The sequence below is a fragment of the Oncorhynchus mykiss genome, chromosome 19, assembly GCF_057628025.1.
Source record: "Oncorhynchus mykiss isolate SJ-2025 chromosome 19, ASM5762802v1, whole genome shotgun sequence".
Taxonomy (NCBI): Eukaryota; Metazoa; Chordata; class Actinopteri; order Salmoniformes; family Salmonidae; genus Oncorhynchus; species Oncorhynchus mykiss.
In genome coordinates, this window is record NC_143040.1 from 17,827,424 (window position 1) to 17,847,482 (window position 20,059).

Consider the following 20,059-nt stretch of genomic DNA (forward strand, 5'->3'; position numbering starts at 1 on the left):
GCAGAGCATTAAAGGGGTCCTCCTCTCCTCATCCCTGCTGTTGACATTAGCCCCAGCCTCGATTAGCCTTCTAGCTAGGATGAAGTCAGCCTTTAATATAGCCTGGTGGAGATTCAGTGGTCCCATTGCTTCCTAGGCAATTCAAGTCAACTGGTGAAGGCGTAGTTGTTTTCTCTCTGTTCAGTGAACTATTTACATCCAATTTAACAACACACTATTAATTAGTTGTAATTTGCTGACCCTAAAAACAGTGTCTCCTCAAACGAAAATACCCACTGTGTGTGTGTTACTCCGAGCCTCCAACTCTCTCACACACTCTCACAAGAATACAAAGTAGTAGTGTGAAAGAGTGATTTGCTGTTGCTATTGGAAAGGGGAGTGGTTCTAGTAGTAAATCTATGCCAGACAATGAAAGGCCCACCACTACACTCCATCCAACAATGACAAGTTGACCAATCCCACAGACTGTTGTCACACTGGATATAGACAGATGCAATTAAGTTCCCAATAAATTCCTGAATTTAAAATACTTTGTACTGGACATTGGATTACTAAAACTGAGAGGTTGACAAAGGTCAAGGGAAATACTGGAAGCAATTTTGGAATCCATATCCTATCATAGCGGAGTCGATATTAAAACTGTAACAATCTAACTTAGATAGTAAAGGCGTGTTCACTACCATTACTAAACAGAACTCAACCGTAAAGATTCCATATGATAAGTGATAGTGTGCACTGCAGTGTACTGAGGTGCTCTCTCCCAGCCTAGAGGTGCTTGGAATAAATGCTCTATAATGTAACTTAGTAAAATAAAGTGTTACGATCATACGGTATAACCAACCATTTCAACAAGCACTCTATCTTTACAAGAAAAATAAAATAATGTTTTAATTAAACAATTTTAAAACAAAAATATAAATGAAACATGTAACAATTTCAAGGATTTTACTGAGTTACAGTTCATATATGGAAATCAGTCAATTGAAATAAATAAATTAGGCCCTAATCTGATGGATTTGACATTCCTGGGAATACAGATATGCATATGCTGGTGACAGATAACTTTAAAAAAGAAGTAGGGGTGTGGATCAGAAAACCAGTCAGTATCTGGTGTGACCACCATTTGCCTCATGCAGCATAACACATCATCTTTGCATAGAGTTGATCAGACTGTTGATATTGGCCTATATCCAATGTGAAGAAGAAGAGTCTGTTCTTACAGCGGCTCCTCCGATACACTGACCTGGGGTCAGCAGATAGGACCCCTCCTTAATGGCGGCCTCAGCCTCCTATGGATCGTGCAGGAACCGGAACCTGGGTCGGTCATGAGATTCTAGAGAAACGGGGACATTCATAGAGGAAGAAGCCAGTGAAAATAGATCTACTTTAACAATTATGGCAAAATGGATGACGGAGAAACATTACTTTTTTTTAAAAATACCGTTGACTTTAATTTGGTAGAATAGTTTAGGCATGAGATGCAATGGTATCTATACAAACCTGCTGCAAAAACAATTGGCGCCACAATGGAGCTCTCTGGTGGATGAATGCACAACTCAGTCCTTTTAAAAAGCAATAAAGCTCTCAAGTCATCCTCAGCTCGGGGAGAATTCTATAGGCTTACCTGCACTGATGGGGTAAAAGGAACTCCCCCAGCTCTCTCTCTGCATGGGGGGTGAAGTGCACCTCCAGACTGGTCACAGGAGGCTCCCTGATCCAGCTGGGAACTCGGGGAAAAAACTAGCTCCAAATTGGAATTCCAAGTTGGGAACTCTGGCCTCTTTCTAGAGCTCCGACATGAAGATCCCTGACGTCATGATTCAACCTTCCTCTTTTCCAAGTTCCCAGTTATCTTGAAAGCACCATAAATCCAGAGAATGCCAGACTTTGGTGAAAGTTTCATGACAAATTCTTCCCACAAGAAGGACCCCAGTGCCACCTTCCTGTTCAAGTGAGCACAGCACAACGGTGAGTCCAAAAATATATTGTATACTGCTGCATAAATTATGTAATATGCCAGGGAGATAAGTATACTGTAGCTAAGAAAGTAATACTATGTGTATGTTGTGTAGTAAACTGTCAGTAGCCCATGTGCCTCACCCTAGTCATTTGGTCCCTTTCCCCCTCAAAACAAAGCCTACTGTTCTGACTTGGTGGTGCACATTTAGCATATACCCTGTTTTAGAAAAATGTAATAATCTAATATTGTAAGGGCTTTCATTGTCTGCTTATATGCCCCCTTCTGACTTGGTGTACAGGGAAAATACTATAAGAACGGCCCATGTACATTTCAAAAGTGCTGAACAAATAGATTTTTGACAACGTCTGTTTTAGCTTGCTCATTAATGTCTTAATCGAAATTACAGATTGCCTCTTATCCGCTCATTGTTCCCTTATGCCATAGTTTGTACATCTCAATTGTCAGTAGAAACCACATTTGTTCAGCAAGGCAGCCATATCAGCAGTTTTTTTTAAAGCAGTAAATGAGGCTGAATGAACTGTTTCGATACCAGACAAGGCTCCGTTGATAGGGAGGTGTAGCAGTGGTAAGGATTAATTCACTCCATGGTGCTGAAAAGAAAGCTTTGCTGTTGGGACAGTTTGTGGGCACCGTTTGTCACCGTTATAGAGGAGTTAAGTATTGTTTAGTGTTGTGTTGTGTAGTGGCTTTGCTGGAATGCATCTACAAAAAGGTTGAGTTTGCCCCACCAAGATTTACATGCTAAAATTATTTGACAACTTGGAACAGCGCATCATGCCATTTAGGCTGGCACATTTTCAGTTTGCGTAATCTCCAACAGCCTACTGTCACTCACAGATTCAGACTTGAGGCAAATAAGGCTATTTTCTTGCCTGCCGAAATCCCCCCCCCCCCCCACCCCCCCCCCCTTCTATTTTGGACACTTATTCTTTGGACACTGTGTTAATTAACAAACCGCCAGACGAGCTTCAACGCCATAAAACACTCCTTCCGTGGCTTCCAACTGCTTTTAAATGCAAGTAAAACTAAATGCATGCCCTTCAACCGATCACTGCCCGCACCCGCCTGCCCGTCTAGCATCACTACTCTGGACGGTTCTGACTTACAATATGTGGACAACTACAAATACCTAGGTGTCTGGTTAGACTGTAAACTCTCCTTCCAGACTCACATTAAGCATCTCTAATCCAAAATTAAATCTAGAATCGGCATCCTATTTCGCAACAAATCATCCTTCACTCATGCTGCAAAACATACCCTCGTAAAACTGACTATCCTACCTATCCTTGACTTCGGCGATGTCATTTACAAAATAGCCTCCGACACTCTACTCAGCATGCTCTTGTTGGCTGGCCCTCACTTCATATTCGTCGCCAAACCCACTGGCTCCATGTCATCTATAAGTTTTTGCTAGGTAAAGCCCTGCCTTATCTCAGCTCACTGGTCACCATAGCAGCACCCACCCGTACTATGCGCTCCAGCAGGTATATTTCACTGGTCACCCCCAAAGCCAACTCCTCCTTTGGCCGCCTCTCCTTTCAGTTCTCTGCTGCCAATGGCTGGAACGAACTGCAAAAATCACTGAAGCTGGAGTCTTATATCTCCCTCACTAACTTTAAGCATCAGCTGTCAGAGCAGCTTACTGATCATTGCACCTGTACACAGCCCATCTGTAAATAGCCCACCCAACTACTTCATCCCAATATTATTATTATTTTTGCTCCTTTGCACACCAGTATCTCTATTTGCACATTCATCTTCTGCACATCTATCACTCCAGTGTTTAATTGCTAAATTGTAATTATTTCGTCACTATGGCCTAATTATTGCCTTACCTTTCTAATCTTAATACATTTGCACACACTGCATATTGATTTTTGTATTGTGTTATTGACTGCACGTTTGTTTATCCCATGTGTTGTTGTTTGTGTCGCACTGCATTGCTTTATCTTGGCCAGGTCGCAGTTGTAAATGAGAACTAGTTCTCAACTGGCTTACCTGGTTAAATAAAGGTGAAATAAAAATAAATTTAAAAAGTAACATTTTGCGACTGCAAGGCCTGGCATACTTCAGAATCATTTTGGTAGCTCATGTGGACAAATAGCCAAACCGAAAACTGCAGACATTACTAGTGCCCCCCGCTATCAAACCGACATAAAACATTAAATGATTCAGAAATCTCAACTAGCAAGCAAGTCGCAGCAATGAAGAATTGAGTGCGTGCGCGTTCAAGCAAGTTGCAGTAATGAAGAATTGAGTGCGTGCGCGTCCACGCGAAGAGGGGTGGAGAATTCTGTTAAGGGGGGCTTTTCGGCACAACACCGGAATGTTTTTATAGTTTCTTATTTAATACCCCGTCCAGCTGGTGGCGGTAATGCACCGTTAACTTTGGTTGCCAACCGCGGTTAAACCTTAAACCCCATCGAAGAAGAAGTAGACCGCTCCAGCCTACGTTACACCACCCCATTCCCGAAAATGGATCGCTCCTACAGACAGTGAGTCACGTGACCTGCTATATAAAGCTGCCAAGGCAGACAGGCAAGCTAGCTATACTGCTCGATTGAACGTAACAATGGGTAAAACGAGTGACCTAAGGGACTTTGAGCGTGGTATGATCGTAGGTGCCAGGCGCGCGGGATCAAGTGTCTCAGAAACGGCCGCCCTCCTGGGCTTTTCACGCACGACAGTTTCTAGAGTTTACCGAGAATGGTGTGACAAACAAAAAACATCCAGTCAGCGGCAGTCGTGTGGGCGAAAACAACTAGTTGATGAGAGAGGTAGAATGAGAATGGAAAGAATCGTGAAAGCTAACAGGCGGGCCACAAACAGACAAATAACAGCGCAGTACAACAGTGGTGCGCAGAACGGCATCTCGGAACGCACAACTCGTCGATCCTTGTCACGGATGGGCTATAGCAGCAGACGACCACGTCGTGCAAATGAGGAGTGGAAAAACATCGCCTGTGTAGATACGGTAAGGAGGCAATAGAATGTAGACGGTTCTATTGTCATTGACCAGATTGGCGCACATTCAACAAATCTGGTCTAACTAAGTGGAAAGTCGTCAAATCCGTCATGATTTATTTATTGTAACTGGCCCACAGTGGTTAAGTCCAATTTTCATATAGTTGGTTGTTTTCGCTGCATAACATTTAGAAGTTGCCCCTTTTCAGGTTTAGAAGTGACTGCCAAATTCTAACTCCCTTTCCTATAAACTGAGTAGCGTAGTTAGTATACAGAAATTGTGGTAGTCAGTTGTTTTTTTTTAAACTGTAATGCATGTGTTGGTTGACATCCATACAACCATTATACTCCAAGTTTTACCTTGACACACAGTATAGTGTGAAATACACATATAAATAATATCCTAAATATAGGCTATTTTGCTGGGGGACAAGGAGATTCGGGATCTTCCTTCACTGTCATTTCACTCACGTGTTTCCATGGCAATGCCATTGTTTGTTTTGGTTGGATTGATTGACCTCTTTACCACGTCAGCTGGCTGTAATCTCCAGGAGACACGTTTGATGTCAGCAGTGCTGTAAAAAGTACTCACTACATATTCGTCGCCAAACCTACTGGCTCCAGGTCATCTACAAGTCTCTGCTAGGTATAAAGCTCCGCCTTATCTCAGCTCACTGGTCACCATAGAAACACCCACCTGTAACACGCGCTCCAGCAGGTATATTTCACTGCTCTTCCCCAAAGCCAACACCTACTTTGGCCGCCTTTACCTTCCAGTTCTCTGCTGCAAATGACTGGAACGAATTGCAAAAATCACTGAAGTTGGACTTATCTCCCTCACTAACTTCAAGCATCGGCTGTCAGAGCAGCTTACCGATCGCTGCAACTGTAGACAGCCCATCTGTAAATAGCCCACCCAACTACCTACCTCATCCCCATGTGTGTAATGTAATATATATATATATATATATATATATATATATATATATATACTGCTAAAATAAAGGGAACACTAAAATAACACATCCTAGATCTGAATGAATGAAATATTCTTATTAAATACTTTTTTCTTTACATAGTTGAATGTGCTGACAACAAAATCACACAAAAATTATCAATGGTAATCAAATTTATCAACCCATGGAGGTCTGGATTTGAAGTCGCACTCAAAATTAAAGTGGAAAACCACACTACAGGCTGATCCAACTTTGATGTAATGTTCTTAAAACAAGTCAAAATGAGGCTCAGTAGTGTGTGGCCTCCACGTGCCTGTATGACCTCCCTACAACGCCTGGGCATGCTCCTGATGAGGTGGCGGATGGTCTCCTGAGGGATCTCCTCACAGACCTGGACTAAAGCATCCGCCAACTCCTGGACAGTCTGTGGTGCAACGTGGCGTTGGTGGATGGAGCGAGACATGATGTCCCAGATGTGCTCAATTGGATTCAGGTCTGGGGAACGGGCGGGCCAGTCCATTGCATCAATGCCTTCCTCTTGCAGGAACTGCGACACACTCCAGCCACATGAGGTCTAGCATTGTCTTGCATTAGGAGGAACCCAGGGCCAACCGCACCAGCATATGGTCTCACAAGGGGTCTGAGGATCCCATCTCGGTACCTAATGGCAGTCAGGCTACCTCTGGCGAGCACATGGAGGGCTGTGCGGCCCCCAAAGAAATGCCACCCCACACCATGACAGACCCACCGCCAAACCGGTCATGCTGGATGATGTTGCAGGCAGCAGAAAGCTCTCCACGGTGTCTCCAGACTCTGTCACGTCTGTCACATGCTCAGTGTGAACCTGCTTTCACCTGTGAAGAGCACAGGGCGCCAGTGGCATATTTGCCAATCTTGGTGTTCTCTGGCAAATGCCAAACGTCCTGCACGGTGTTGGCTGTAAGCACAACCCCCACCTGTGAACGTCGGGCCCTCATACCACCCTCATGGAGTCTGTTTCTGACCATTTGAGCAGACACATGCACATTTGTGGCCTGCTGGAGGTCATTTTGCAGGGCTCTGGCAGTGCTCCTCCTTGCACAAAGGCGGAGGTAGCGGTCCTGCTGCTGGGTTGTTGCCCTCCTACGGCCTCCTCCACGTCTCCTGATGTACTGGCCTGTCTCCTGGTAGCGCCTCCATGCTCTGGACACTATGCTGACAGACACAGCAAACCTTCTTGCCACAGCTCGCATTGATGTGCCATCCTGGATGAGCTGAACTACCTGAGCCACTTGTGTGGGTTGTAGACTCCGTCTCATGCTACCACTAGAGTGAAAGCACCGCCAGCATTCAAAAGTGACCAAAACATCAGCCAGGAAGCATAGGAACTGAGAAGTGGTCTGTGGTCTCCACCTGCAGAACCACTCCTTTATTGGGGGTGTCTTGCTAATTGCCTATAATTTCCACCTGTTGTCTATTCCATTTGCACAACAGCATGTGAAATGTATTGTCAATTAGTGTTGCTTCCTAAGTGGACAGTTTGATTTCACAGAAGTGTGATTGACTTGGAGTTACATTGTGTTTAAGTGTTCCCTTTATTTTTTTGAGCTATATATATATATATTTATATAATTCTGCTCTTTTGCACACCCGTATTTCCTCTTGCACATCCTCATCTGCACGTCTATCACTCCAGTGTTAATTTTCTAAATTGCAATTATTTTGCCACTATGGCCTATTTATTGCCTTACCACCATATTTGCTCTCACTGTATACAGATTTTCTATTGTGTTTTTGACTGTACGTTTGTTTGTGTAACTCTGTTGTTTTTGTCGCACTGCTTTGCTTTCTTGGCCAGGTCGCAGTTTTAAATGAGAACTTGATCTCAACTGGCCTACTTGGTTAAATAAAGGTGAAATAAAAAAAAACTCCCATATCTATTGGGTGAAATACCACAGTGTGCCATCAAAGTTACACGATTTATGACCTGTTGCCACAAGAAAAGGCAACCAGTGATGAACAAACACCATTGTAAATACAACCCATATTTATGTTTATTTTCCCTTTGACTATTAACTATTTGCACATCGCTACAACACTGTATATAGCCATAATGACGTTTGAAATGTCTCTATTCCTTTGGAACTTTTGTGAGAGTAATGTTTACTGTTCATTTTATATTGTTTATCACTTTTGTTTATTATATATTTCACTTGCTTTGGCAATGTTAACATGTTTCCCATGCCAATAAAACCCTTAAATGGATTGCTAACAAAAAGCATTGCATGTGTCATTAGTGACTGAACAGCGGGCCAAGTGAAGGTAGAACCGCATTGTGCGGTTCTTCCTCGTGGCAGCTGGTTTAAAGAAACAACCGCGGTGCCTCGACATTAAACATCATGCAACCGAATACCTTTATTGATGGCTCCACTCCACAGCCTTATCAATGTTTCACTTTATCTGTGTGCAAATCATGATCGTTTGACGTTCAACATTAACTTTCTTCAACCTTTTTATCAAGCTTTTGATTGAGCAACGACTGACCCTGAGTATTAGTGATGTAACATTTTGTAGCTACGATCTGAGAGTTGCAACTGTTCATACAAAAGTCAGGAAAACCATCAGTGGAATAATAACCACACATCATTGAAGTCCATATTTTGTGTATTGACTTTTTTTTTTCATCAAGTTTAGATTCAAGCTTTGTTATGGATTCAAATAAAAAATAAAGAAGTATTGATGCAGCAAGTTATAGTTGCCAAAATGTGGTCCTTCTAAACATGTTTTCCACAACACTTTTGCATAATGAGTGGCAGGTAGCCTAGCTGTTAGAGCATTGGGCCAGTAACCCAAAGGCCGCTAGTTTGAATCCTCGAGCTGACAAAGGGAAAAATCTGTGGATGTGCCCTTGAGCAAGGCACTTAACCCCAATTGCTCCACGGTCGACATTGATGATGGCAGACCTTGGCCGTGACCCGACTCTCCAAGGATGTCTCGGGGCGAGTGGGATATGCAAAAATATTAATAATTCCAATTCATACATGTGTATTAATACACACTGATATGTGGAAAATAGGACAAATATAAGCCCTCACCAAATTATTATATATGCATAAAATTACATTTGAATGTGTGTATTCTCAATTTTGAGTGTTTGTAGTGCAGCTGTAAACAATGTACGCAAACATTAAACAAATATTCTGTCTTTTGAATTACATCTTTTTTTTTATCCTTATAGGTACGGGAACTTGTCCTGGACAACTGTAGCTCAAATGAAGGAAAAATTGAAGGTCTTACAGCAGAATTTGTCAGTCTGGAATTCCTCAGTTTGATAAACGTTGGTTTAATCTCTGCCTCCAACCTTCCCAAACTTGAGAAACTCAAGAAGGTAAAGTTTTGCTTTAGAATTTATTTGTTTTTTTACACACGCTTACACTTACATTTACAGTACCTTTTTTTTACACATTTTGTGTTGTTGGGGAGAAGGGGTAAAAAAAGCTACGTTCCTAATGGCACTTGTATAATGCACTACCTTTTGAGGGCCCTGGTCTAAAGTAGTGCTCTATGTAAGGAATAGGGTTCCATTTGGGACGTAGTCATTATTTTCTGAAAGACTGTTACTTGCTTTGGTGTTTTTGGACAGAAGTGACTGATATCTTCACATTATGTTGCAGTTGGAACTCAGTGACAACAGAATCTCTGGTGGCCTTGACGTGCTAGCAGAGAAACTCCCCAACCTCACACATCTAAATCTAAGCGGGAATAAACTGAAAGACATCAGCACGTTGGAACCTTTGGTAGGTACACAACTCCCGGTAGAGCACAATACAGTGCGACACAATCTCATTGGCTCAGGCTGTCTCAAATGACACTTTTCCCTTTTTACAGTTTTGACAATAGACCTAGTTGGCAGTGTGATGTTTGTTTCCCTATGATAGTAAAGTTAATGCTGACAGACACGGCAGCTCTGCTTCTAGCTTCTAAGAAACTTTGCAGTATTTTGTTATTAGCCCAGAAAGTTTTTGTGTTAATACATACAGCCTGAAATAACTTTTGGATAACAGCGCAGCGGTCACTCACCAGCATTACGACCACGAATACGACTTTCCCAAATTTGATCCTTTGTTCGTACCCACCAGGGCAATTTAAGTTATCCCAGAGGCTGCTCCAAGACACTACCGGCGGAGAAGAGGTATTCGGAGTGGACTTCTAGTCCGACTCATGAGGCGTGCACAACATTCACCGCTTCTGAGTATATTACTTACTAATGTTCAGTCTCTGGACAATAAAGTAGACGAGCTCAGGGTGAGGATCTCCTTCCAGAGAGACATCAGGGACTGTAACATACTCTTTCACGGAATCATGGCTCTCTTGGGATATACTGTCCCTGTCCATACTGCCAGCTGGGTTCTCAGTTCATCGTGCAGACAGGAATAAAGAACTCTCCGGGAAGAAGAGTCGATGGTGTATGTTTCATGATTAACTACTCATGGTGTGTTTGGGATAACATAGATACTCAAGTCCTTTTGTTCACCCGACCTAGAATACCTCAATCAAATGCCGACTGTATTACCTCCCAAGAGAATTCTCTTAGATTAGTCACAGCCGCGTATATTCACCCTCAAGCCGATACCACAAACTGGAAACCACATCCTGAGGCCGCCTTTATTGTAACTGGGGATTTTAACAAAGCAAATTTGAGCAAATCGGTACCAAAGTTCTATCAACACATTGACTGTAGTACTCGCTTAGGAAAAACACTAAACCACTGCTACTCGCCCTTTCGCAATGCCTACAAGGCCCTCCCTTCGGCAAATCAGATCACGACTCCATTCCTTCCTAGGAGGCAGAAACTCAAACAGGAAGAACCTGTTTTAAGGTCTATTCAACGCTGGTCAGACCAATCAGAATCCATGCTTCAAGATTGTTTTGATCACGCAGACTGGGAAATGTTCCGGGTAGCCTCTGAGAATAACATTTGACGTATACACAGACACGGTGGCTGAGTTCATCATTAAGTGTATTGGGGATGTTGTTCCCGCGGTGACGATTAAAACCTACCCTAACCAGAAACCGCGGATAGATGGCAACATTCACGCAAAACTGAAAGCGCAAACCACTGAATTTAACCATGGCAAGATGATTGGGAATATGGTTGAATAAAAACAGTGTAGTTATTCCCTCCGTAAGGCAATCAAACAGGCAAAACATCAGTACAGAGACAGTGGAGTCGCAGTTCAACGGCTCAGACACGAGCCATATGTGGCAGGGTCTACAGACCGTCACGGATTACAAAAGGAAAACCACCCACTTCGGACACTGACGTCTTTCTCCCCGACAAGCTAAACACCACCATCGCCCGCTTTGAGGATAACACGGTGCCACCAACGCGGCTCGCTCCCAAGGATTGTGGGCTCTCCTTCTCCGTTGGCTGAGGTGAGTAAGACATTTAAGCATGTTAATCCTCGCAAGGCTGTCAGCCCAGACGGCATCCCTAGCTGCGTCCTCGGAGCATGCGAATAGCAGCTGGCTGGAGTGTTTACGGACCCATTCAATCTCTCCCTATACCAGTCTGCTGTCCCCACTTGCTTCAAGATGTCCACCATTGGTCCTGTTCCCAAGAAAGCGAAGGTAACTGAACTAAATAACTATCGGGTCGATAGCACGGTAGCACTCACGTCTGTCATCATGAAGTGCTTTGAGAGGCTGTTTAAGGATCCTATCACCTCTACCTTACACGCTAGACCAGGCCTGTGCAAAGGCCGGCCCGGGGACCGTATGCGGCCCGCAACCTGATTCAATACGTCCCGTGGAATCATGTTCGGATCACAAAGAATTTGCAATAGTAAAGTTTTGAAAATTGTGTTATTCAAATTAAAAGCCCAATGAATACAATCCTTTGTGTAATGATTTAACTCCCACTGCTTGTGGGACATTTATTTTGAAGGCATGTATAAATAACAACTGCACGAGGACAGACAGTGACTGACAGGCTGACAGCTAGAAATTGTGCAAAAATGTGTTTTTCAAAGAAAAGGAAAGTAGACAATGAATGTAGGGTGTTTTAGGCTGGGTTTCTGTACAGCACTTTGAGATATCAGCTGATGTACGAAGGGCTATATAAATAAATGTGATTTGATTTGTTCCAGCAAGAGTGGACATCGAAATATTTCTTATTGAGGGATCAGGAAAAGCTGTGTGCAAAGAGTGGATCGCTGTCCTGAAAGACTACAACTTGTCCCGACACTTCCAGATGACGCATGCAGAGAAATATAGGAATATGTTTTCTGAGCAGCGGGCAAGTGCATCGAAAGAGTTGCTTTGTCAGTTGCAAAAGCAGCGAGGACTTTTCACAAAACTGCATTCAGCAAATGACAGAATTGCAAGAGCTAGCTATGTACTGTCCCACAAAATTGCTAAACATAGCAAGCCATTCGCTAAGGGTAAATTCATTAAAGAATGTTTAATTGACTCTGCAGCAATACTTTGCCCCGACAAAGAGCTGTTTGAAAATGTTTCTCTGTCAAGACGAACAGTGACACAGCGTGTTGAGGACATCACAGAGAATATGGAACAACAGTTGAAAGACAAGGTAAAGGATTTCACCTATTTCTCCTTGGCCCTGGATGAGAGCAGTGATGCACATGACACGGCGCAGTTGTTGATATTCTTACGAGGCATAACCCCAGACTACAGAGGAGCTTGCTTCAGTGCAGTCAATGAAGTGCACAACCACAGGGAAATATTTATTGGGGGAGGTTAATAAGTGTGTGGCAAAGCTGGGACTGCGTTTTGAAAAGTTCTCCAGTGTGACCACTGATGGTGCCCAAACTTGACAGGAGAAAACTTTGGCCTTTTGAAAAGGATACAAGATCAAGTAACTGAGCTGAACCCAGATCTGAAAATGATTTTCCTGTATTGCATTATTCATCAGGAGGTGCTCTGTAAATGTGTACTGAAAATGAGCTATGTTGTGGATAAAGTAACTAAAGTAAGAGCAAAAATCATAAGCACAAAATCTTTAAACCACAGGCGGTTTTTGTCTCACTGTTGGAAGGGTCATGCAGATCTCCCCTACCACACAAATGTGAGATGGCTGAGTTTGGCCAAGGTGCTTAAAAGGGTGTGGGACCTGAAGTCAGAGATGGCTGAGTTTGGCCAAGGTGCTTAAAAGGGTGTGGGACCTGAAGTCAGAGATGGCTGAGTTTGGCCAAGGTGCTTAAAAGGGTGTGGGACCTGAAGTCAGAGATGGCTGAGTTTGGCCAAGGTGCTTAAAAGGGTGTGGGACCTGAAGTCAGAGATGGCTGAGTTTGGCCAAGGTGCTTAAAAGGGTGTGGGACCTGAAGTCAGAGATTGCTGAGTTTTTGCAAGTGAAGGGAAAATATGTGGATTTCCCTCAACTGCAAGATAAAGAATGGTTGGCTGATTTTTAAAAAATATTTTTTTGCCTTCACCGTGGACATCATGGCCCTCCATGAATGAACTGAATTCCAAACTACAAGGGAAGGGCCTTTTTGAACATCAGATGTACAGCCTGATCAAAACCTTCAAGGGAAAATTACTCCTCCTGACACGCCAAGTAGAAGCCAACAATCTCACCCACCTTCCGACACTACTAGTCTGTTCCCTATCAGATGACCAGTGGGAGAAGTATACATCGCTGCTGCGTGCTTTGAACAGTGAGTTCTCATTGTTTTGAGGATTTCAAAGTGTTGTAAAATGACATGCTGTTGGTTTCCTCTCCTTTCACCTTCAATGTGGAGAACACTCCCACTGACCTGCAACTTGAACTTATTGAACTTTAGTCTGATGCAGTGATTGTTTAGAATAGTTCTGTAATGTCACTGACAAAGTTCTATGTATGTCTCGAACAAAACTTTCCAAAGATGAGGAGTCATGCTCAGATGTTTGTACTCTTTAGGTCAACCTATATGTGTCTAGAAGAAAAAGAAACGCACACCTATTTAGGTGAGGTGCTGGCTAGCGGAGTAAACTTGAAAATAAAGGAGAGCCGCACACTCTAGGAGCTCAGATGCAAAAATGTAATATCCAACGTTTCGACAGCCAAGCTGTCTTCATCAGGGTGTAATCACAAACGCTGCGGGATGACTCGTTTATATAGTGTCAAAAGACACACAGGTGTCTGTAATCATGGCCAAGAGTGGCCTAATATCATTGGTTAATTCTCAAATATTAAAACCGCATACAAACAACAAATGGATAGCATACGATCATAGATTCATTTTAGACTACACAAGCTTACAAACAATTACAATGGCAAAGTCACAAGAATGGCTTCAGATCAAAGTCTACGTTGAGACCGAAGGGAGGAAGGGTCTTTAAATTAAAGATCCAGGCAGCCTCTCGTTTTAACAATAAATTATCAAGGTCACGCCCTCTCCTAGGGAGGGTGACATGTTCGATGCCAATATAAAGCAGAACCTATGTATGTGAACAGACATTTTCAGTGATGAAATATAACAAGTCAAGGCACAGATTATCTCTTACTGACTCCCACCTTTCAGCAATTCTGCACATAGTGACGTCAGAAACTATACCTGACTTCACTGCTCTAGTCAATGCCCATCAGACTTCACTCCTCACACTGAGTAGTTTAAATGTAATGTTGAGCGCTTTAACTTTCTTGTGTTTTTGTGCATACCCGTTAACAAGAGTTCTGTCCGTGGTGCTGAATGCACAGTGTACTTTCCCCTCCATATAGTTAATTGCATGTTTTAATAATGAAAATACCTACCAAAAGGAGAACATGGATGTGGTTTATTTATGTGCATGTTAAAGTAAAGTAAGTAGCATATCTGGATGTGATTTACAGTAATATATCTGTATAACACATATATATAACACAGTCATACACATGTATAATCCTGTAATATGATTCTGGCCCACGATGGCAAAAATATATTGTCGCCCTCCATGGGAAATAATTGCCCAGGCCTGCCCTAGACCCACTTCAATTTGCTTATCACCCCAATAGATCCACAGACAATACAACCGCCATCGCACTGCACACTGCCCTATCCCATCTGGACAAGAGGAATACCTATGTCTGAATGCTGTTCATTGACTATAGCTCAGCCTTCAACATCATAGTACCCTCCAAGCTCATCATTAAGCTCGGGGCACTGGGTCTGAACCCTGCCTTGTGCAACTGGGTCCTGGACTTCCTGACGGGACACCCCCAAGTGGTGAAGGTAGGAAATAACATCTCCACTTTGCTGATCCTCAACACTGGGGCCCCACAAGGGTACGTGCTCAGTCCCCTCCTGTACTCCCTGTTCACCCATGACTGCGTGGCCATGCATGCCTCCAACTCAATCATCAAGTTTGCAGACAACACAACAGTAGTAGGCCTGATTGCCCCCGGTGATGCATTGGGCATTGTTGGTAATCTGCCTGGCCTCAACGACACCTACAACACCCAATGTCACAGGAAGGCCAAAAAGATCTAGGACAACCACCCAAGCCACTGCCTGTTCACCCCTCTATCATCCAGAAGGCGAGGTCAGTACAGGTGCGTGAAAGCTGGGACAGAGAGACTGAAAAACAGCTTCTGTCTCAAGGCCATCAGACTGTTAAACAGCCGTCACTAGCCGGCTACCACCCGGTTACTCAACCCTGCACCTTTAGAGGCTGCTGCCCCATATACAGAGACATGAAATCACTGGCCACTTTAATAATGTTTACATACTGTGTTACTCATCTTGTGTGTGTGTGTGTGTGTGTATATATATATATTGTATTCCATTTTACTGTATTTTAGTCGATGCCACTCCGACATTGCTCGTCCTAATACTTATAGATTTCTTAATTCCAATATTTTACTTTTAGATTTTTGTATTGTGAATTGTTAGATACTACTGTACTGTTGGAGCTAGGAACAAGTATTTCACTACACCCGCAATAACATCTGTTAAATATGTGGCACTCAGATTTTATAGCAAATGAGAGATTTTATTCAGGCAGTGTTGTTCACCCCCTAACCTATTTGGTCCCACAGAAAAAGCTGGACAGCCTGAAGTCTCTAGACTTGTTCAACTGTGAGGTGACCAACCTGAACGACTACAGGGAGAGTGTGTTCAAGCTGCTCCCTCAGCTCACCTACCTGGACGGGTACGACGCGGAGGACCGAGAGGCATCCGACTCGGACGGAGAGGTGGCCGGTGACGACGATGAGGGTGGGCAGCCATTTAGTTTTCTTGTTGCGGGAATACGAGGAAGTGCAGATGTGAGTGGAATGGGGGTGTTCTGTAGCTCAGTCGGTAGGTCATGGCACTTGCAAAGTTAGGATAGTGGGTTTGATTCGCGGGACCACACACATAAAATGTATGCTTGCATGACTAAGTCGCTTCGGATAAAAGCATCTACTAAATGGCATATTATATATTACAATCCAGATTAGTACATCGTGGGTGTTGTCATTCAAAGGAATTCTATTGTGTATTTGGTAGGGTTTGTCAGCATGTATCTGTGTGACTGACAATGGATGTGATATATATTTTATTATATATATATTTTTAATTTTAGAAGGGAATGAGGATGGAAAGGAGGAACACTTTGACAAGGACTGTGATGAAGAGGGAGTAGTAGGAGAGGAGGAGGAGGAGGTAAAACCTTTTTTGGTTTGTTTGTGACTCAATAGTTTAATGTGGGGTATAGTTTGAGAGCTCTGTGGATGCTGACCTGCTCTGTCACTTCTCTCCAGGAGGAAGACCTCGGCATTGATGATGAAGTTGACGAAGATGAGGACAACGATGAAGATGGTATGTAATTTTCATACTTTTTGTCACAAGCTCATGTTAAAGCTCATGTTTCACGTTTGGATACTTTACTAAGTACAGCATCATAGTATAATAAGCCTTTCCCATTTCTCCCAGAAGTCAAGGCTGTCCAAGGAGAGAAGAGAAAGCGAGAGCCTGACGACGATTAAGAGCAAAAATCGAAAGCATAGCGTTACCAACTCCTTCCCTCTCCACTAGTAGTTACTTAGGATGAGCCTTGACTAGAATACAGTATATACTGTACATATGAAGTGGGTAAAACAGTATGTAAACATTATTAAAGTGACCAGTGTTGAAAGACTATGTACATAGTGCAGCAGTCTCTAAGGTGCAGGGTTGAGTATCGGGGGGTAGCCGCCTAGTAACAATGACTAAGTTCAGGGCAGGGTACTAGGCGGAGGCCAGCTAGTGGTGACTGAGTAACAGTCTGATGGTCTGGAGATGGAAGTTGTTTTTCAGTCTCTCGTTCCCAGCTTTGATGCACCTGTACTGTCTTCGCCTTCTAGATGGTAGCGGGTTGAACAGGCCGTGGCTCGGGTCCTTGATGATCTTCTTGGCCTGTGACACTGGGTGCTGTAAATGTCCTGGAGGGTAGACCGTGTGCCCCCTGGTGATGCGTTGGGCTAACCTCATCACCCTCTGGAGAGCCTTGCGGTTGCGAACTGTGCAATTGCCGTACCAGGCGGTGATGCTCTCAATGGTGCATCTGTAGAAGATTGTGAGGGTATTAGGGGTCAAACCAAATTTCTTCAGCCTTGTCATACGTTTTTTTCGTACTGAACGCAGCCCTGGAGATTTCTACTCCCAAACTAATGAAAATAAAATGGTGACACCATTAAAATATAATTTTCCCCATCCAAAAATGAGCCAAACAACATATTGGTCCATATTATCATGCTGGTGTTATTTGGCAATAAGCATCATCACCCCAATTTCTATCAATAAGGAAATGGGATGGGACCATTTCATGAGTGCTTTTCCCCCATAAATGAGGAGAGGTTGCTGCTGCTGGTCAGTCTGAGACTGGCAGGCTGCTCATGTTTAAGGGAAGGGCTACTTTAAAAAAATGACACGTTACGAGCTACAAAAAAATGTCTGGCTTTCAAACAGGCACGTTCTTCTCTTTTCTTCCCTGCAACTCTTCTCCAGGTCCTTAGTGTACAAGAGGAAGTAGTGCCCCCCCCCCAGATTTGGTTTTATATTTTTCTGAGTGGCTGTTTGATTTATGTAAATACCTGAATGTTTGTTTAGCAACGATCAACAACAACAGGGGTGTTTATACAAGTATTTCATTTTCAATAAATTTGCAAACATTTCTAAACTTGTTTTCACTTGGTCATTATGGGGTATTGTGTGTAGATGGGTGAAGGGGAAAATGATTTTATCCATTTTGAATTCAAGCTAACACAATGTGGAATAATTCAAGGTGAATGAACACCTTAAATAGTGTTAAATGTTTTGTATTGCAACAGTTGTGAAAGACAATGACATACAATTTTTGGTGAATTATTCATGTGTTACATAGTGTGTTAGGCATCTGATAAGTTGATGTAATAGATCATCTATTATTCAGGTTCCCCTAGTACCCGAGTCCTTGATTGATGAACCTGACAAGGAATCATCTAACAATTCAAAATATCAGACGTGAGTCACATTTGAAATGTATTGGATGATCTATTTTTCTCTATGCCAGGCTATGAAGAAGACAAATGACATTGACTCCTGAGGTGTTGAACTGATGCTCATAGCAACCCTGGTTATTGTCTATGAACGTTGGAACATCTTGAATATCGATAAGGCCTCAATGGTCACATGTACTATTAAATCTGCACCCAGCACAGCTAGAAAGGACTAGCCACCCCTCAGAGCCTGGTTCCTCTGCACCCAGCACAGCTAGAAAAAAACTAGCCAACCCCCAGAGCCTGGTTCCTCTGCACCCAGCACAGCTAGAAAGGACTAGCCACCCCTCAGAGCCTGGTTCCTCTGCACCCAGCATAGCTAGAAAGGACTAGCCACCCCTCAGAGCCTGGTTCCTCTGCACCCAGCATAGCTAGAAAGGACTAGTCACCCACCAGAGCCTGGTTCCTCTGCACCCAGCACAGCTGGGTATTATGTTACAGGTGAGACATACCCAGAAATTGTCAACGTCTTGTCGAGCTCTCAAACACCGGCCTTATGGATAAAACGACTACATTAGCTTGGAGGAGCTGAAAGTGAGTTGTATTGAGAAAAAAAAATGCTCTTTGCTGTCAGACCCAGGCAATCATGTAGCTCCAATTCACAAGAATGGGTTTACAGTGCAGTGGTGAAAGCAGTTTATATGAGCTCTACACAGCATTGGGAATTCAAACATAAAATGATATATATTTGATCCAATTACACATTCAATACTGTTACAAAAACATGCACTAAAGCATGTCAAGATCAATATAATTACTTCAAGGTTTCGCAAACATAACTGTCTAGTTGATGTTTTACCCTGCTGAGTTTCCTATTTACTAAAGAACAATCATTCAGAAAAAACAAGTTGTAATATCTGTATATATGTCATACTATATTGAAAACATACATTCTGAAAGAGTATGTTGATGTGATAAGACCATTTTATTCAGGTCATTTTAGGATAACTATTTATTTTACTTAAATGTTTGTATTTATGTTGTCTTATACCATGCTAATACTTTACCAAGCAATGCAAGTAGATTTGGAGTGAACCCCAAAACTGGCGTGTCTTTTTGGATCAAGATTTGATCCAAAATACCAAAAGGCATGATCAGATCCTCTTTCCTATTCAGGCATCATCTAATGCACAGCCACATGCAAATCCTTTGCCAATAAAACATTAAAAACCTTAACGTGACTACTCGCAATGTCGTTATTTTCATCACCATCCATCAATGCTTGAATTGCATTCGTTTTCTTTGTACACGAACCAAACTTCCATCGGCTGGAGCCAATCAACGTGGTACATGAAAAATATCTAAATCAAATGTATGTGAATAGTTTTCGTCAAAGTAAAACGTGGTACAAAAATTGTACGGTTTTCCTAACATTTTACATAACTAGTAAGCCTTACATCCTGACTATATGGGCTAACAAATTTGCACCTGGGCACACATGCACTTCTAAGTAATAGAGGCCAGAGAGCATAATTGCTATATTCTAATTCAAATCATAGACCCATAAGATAACACATGACCAAATCAATGCATGGTCCATATAGAATTAAAACAACATTCTTAATGAGAAATATGATCTAATAAACAAATGTTTGCATAATCAAACAGGATGTTCCCCCATGATAGAAGGGTGGCATGACTGAAAACGTTTGGGAGGCACTGATCTAGCTAATGATAAGCACAAATACGGATGGGCATGTT

At 42.8% G+C, this 20,059-nt stretch overlaps 1 protein-coding gene across 5 annotated transcripts; it reads left to right on the forward strand.

Annotated features, from left to right (window-relative positions):
• The first annotated feature begins 4,254 nt into the window (after positions 1–4,254).
• On the forward strand, positions 4,255–19,539 carry LOC110534554 (uncharacterized). 5 transcript variants are annotated; one of them, XM_036933726.2, is made up of 7 exons: positions 4,255–4,955; positions 9,119–9,268; positions 9,555–9,677; positions 15,899–16,076; positions 16,426–16,505; positions 16,604–16,661; positions 16,776–19,539. In XM_036933726.2, the coding sequence occupies exons 1-7, from the start codon at positions 4,554–4,556 to the stop codon at positions 16,826–16,828; spliced, it is 1,044 nt and encodes a 347-aa protein (XP_036789621.2). In that variant the 5' UTR covers positions 4,255–4,553; the 3' UTR covers positions 16,829–19,539. The 5 variants fall into 5 exon arrangements, with proteins under 5 accessions (XP_036789621.2, XP_036789623.2, XP_036789622.2 ...); XM_036933728.2 differs by having other exon boundaries at positions 16,779–19,539; XM_036933727.2 differs by having other exon boundaries at positions 16,607–16,661.
• Positions 19,540–20,059: the final 520 nt, after the last annotated feature.

Bases quoted from the DNA above. Each gene is read 5' to 3' on its own strand.
- LOC110534554 (XM_036933726.2), top strand. From the start codon at position 4,554: ATGGGTAAAACGAGTGACCTAAGGGACTTTGAGCGTGGTATGATCGTA. The intron at 4,956-9,118 runs GTAAGGAGGCAA...TTATCCTTATAG, and splicing joins ACATCGCCTGTGTAGATACG to GTACGGGAACTTGTCCTGGA. The intron at 9,678-15,898 runs GTAGGTACACAA...TTGGTCCCACAG, and splicing joins TCAGCACGTTGGAACCTTTG to AAAAAGCTGGACAGCCTGAA.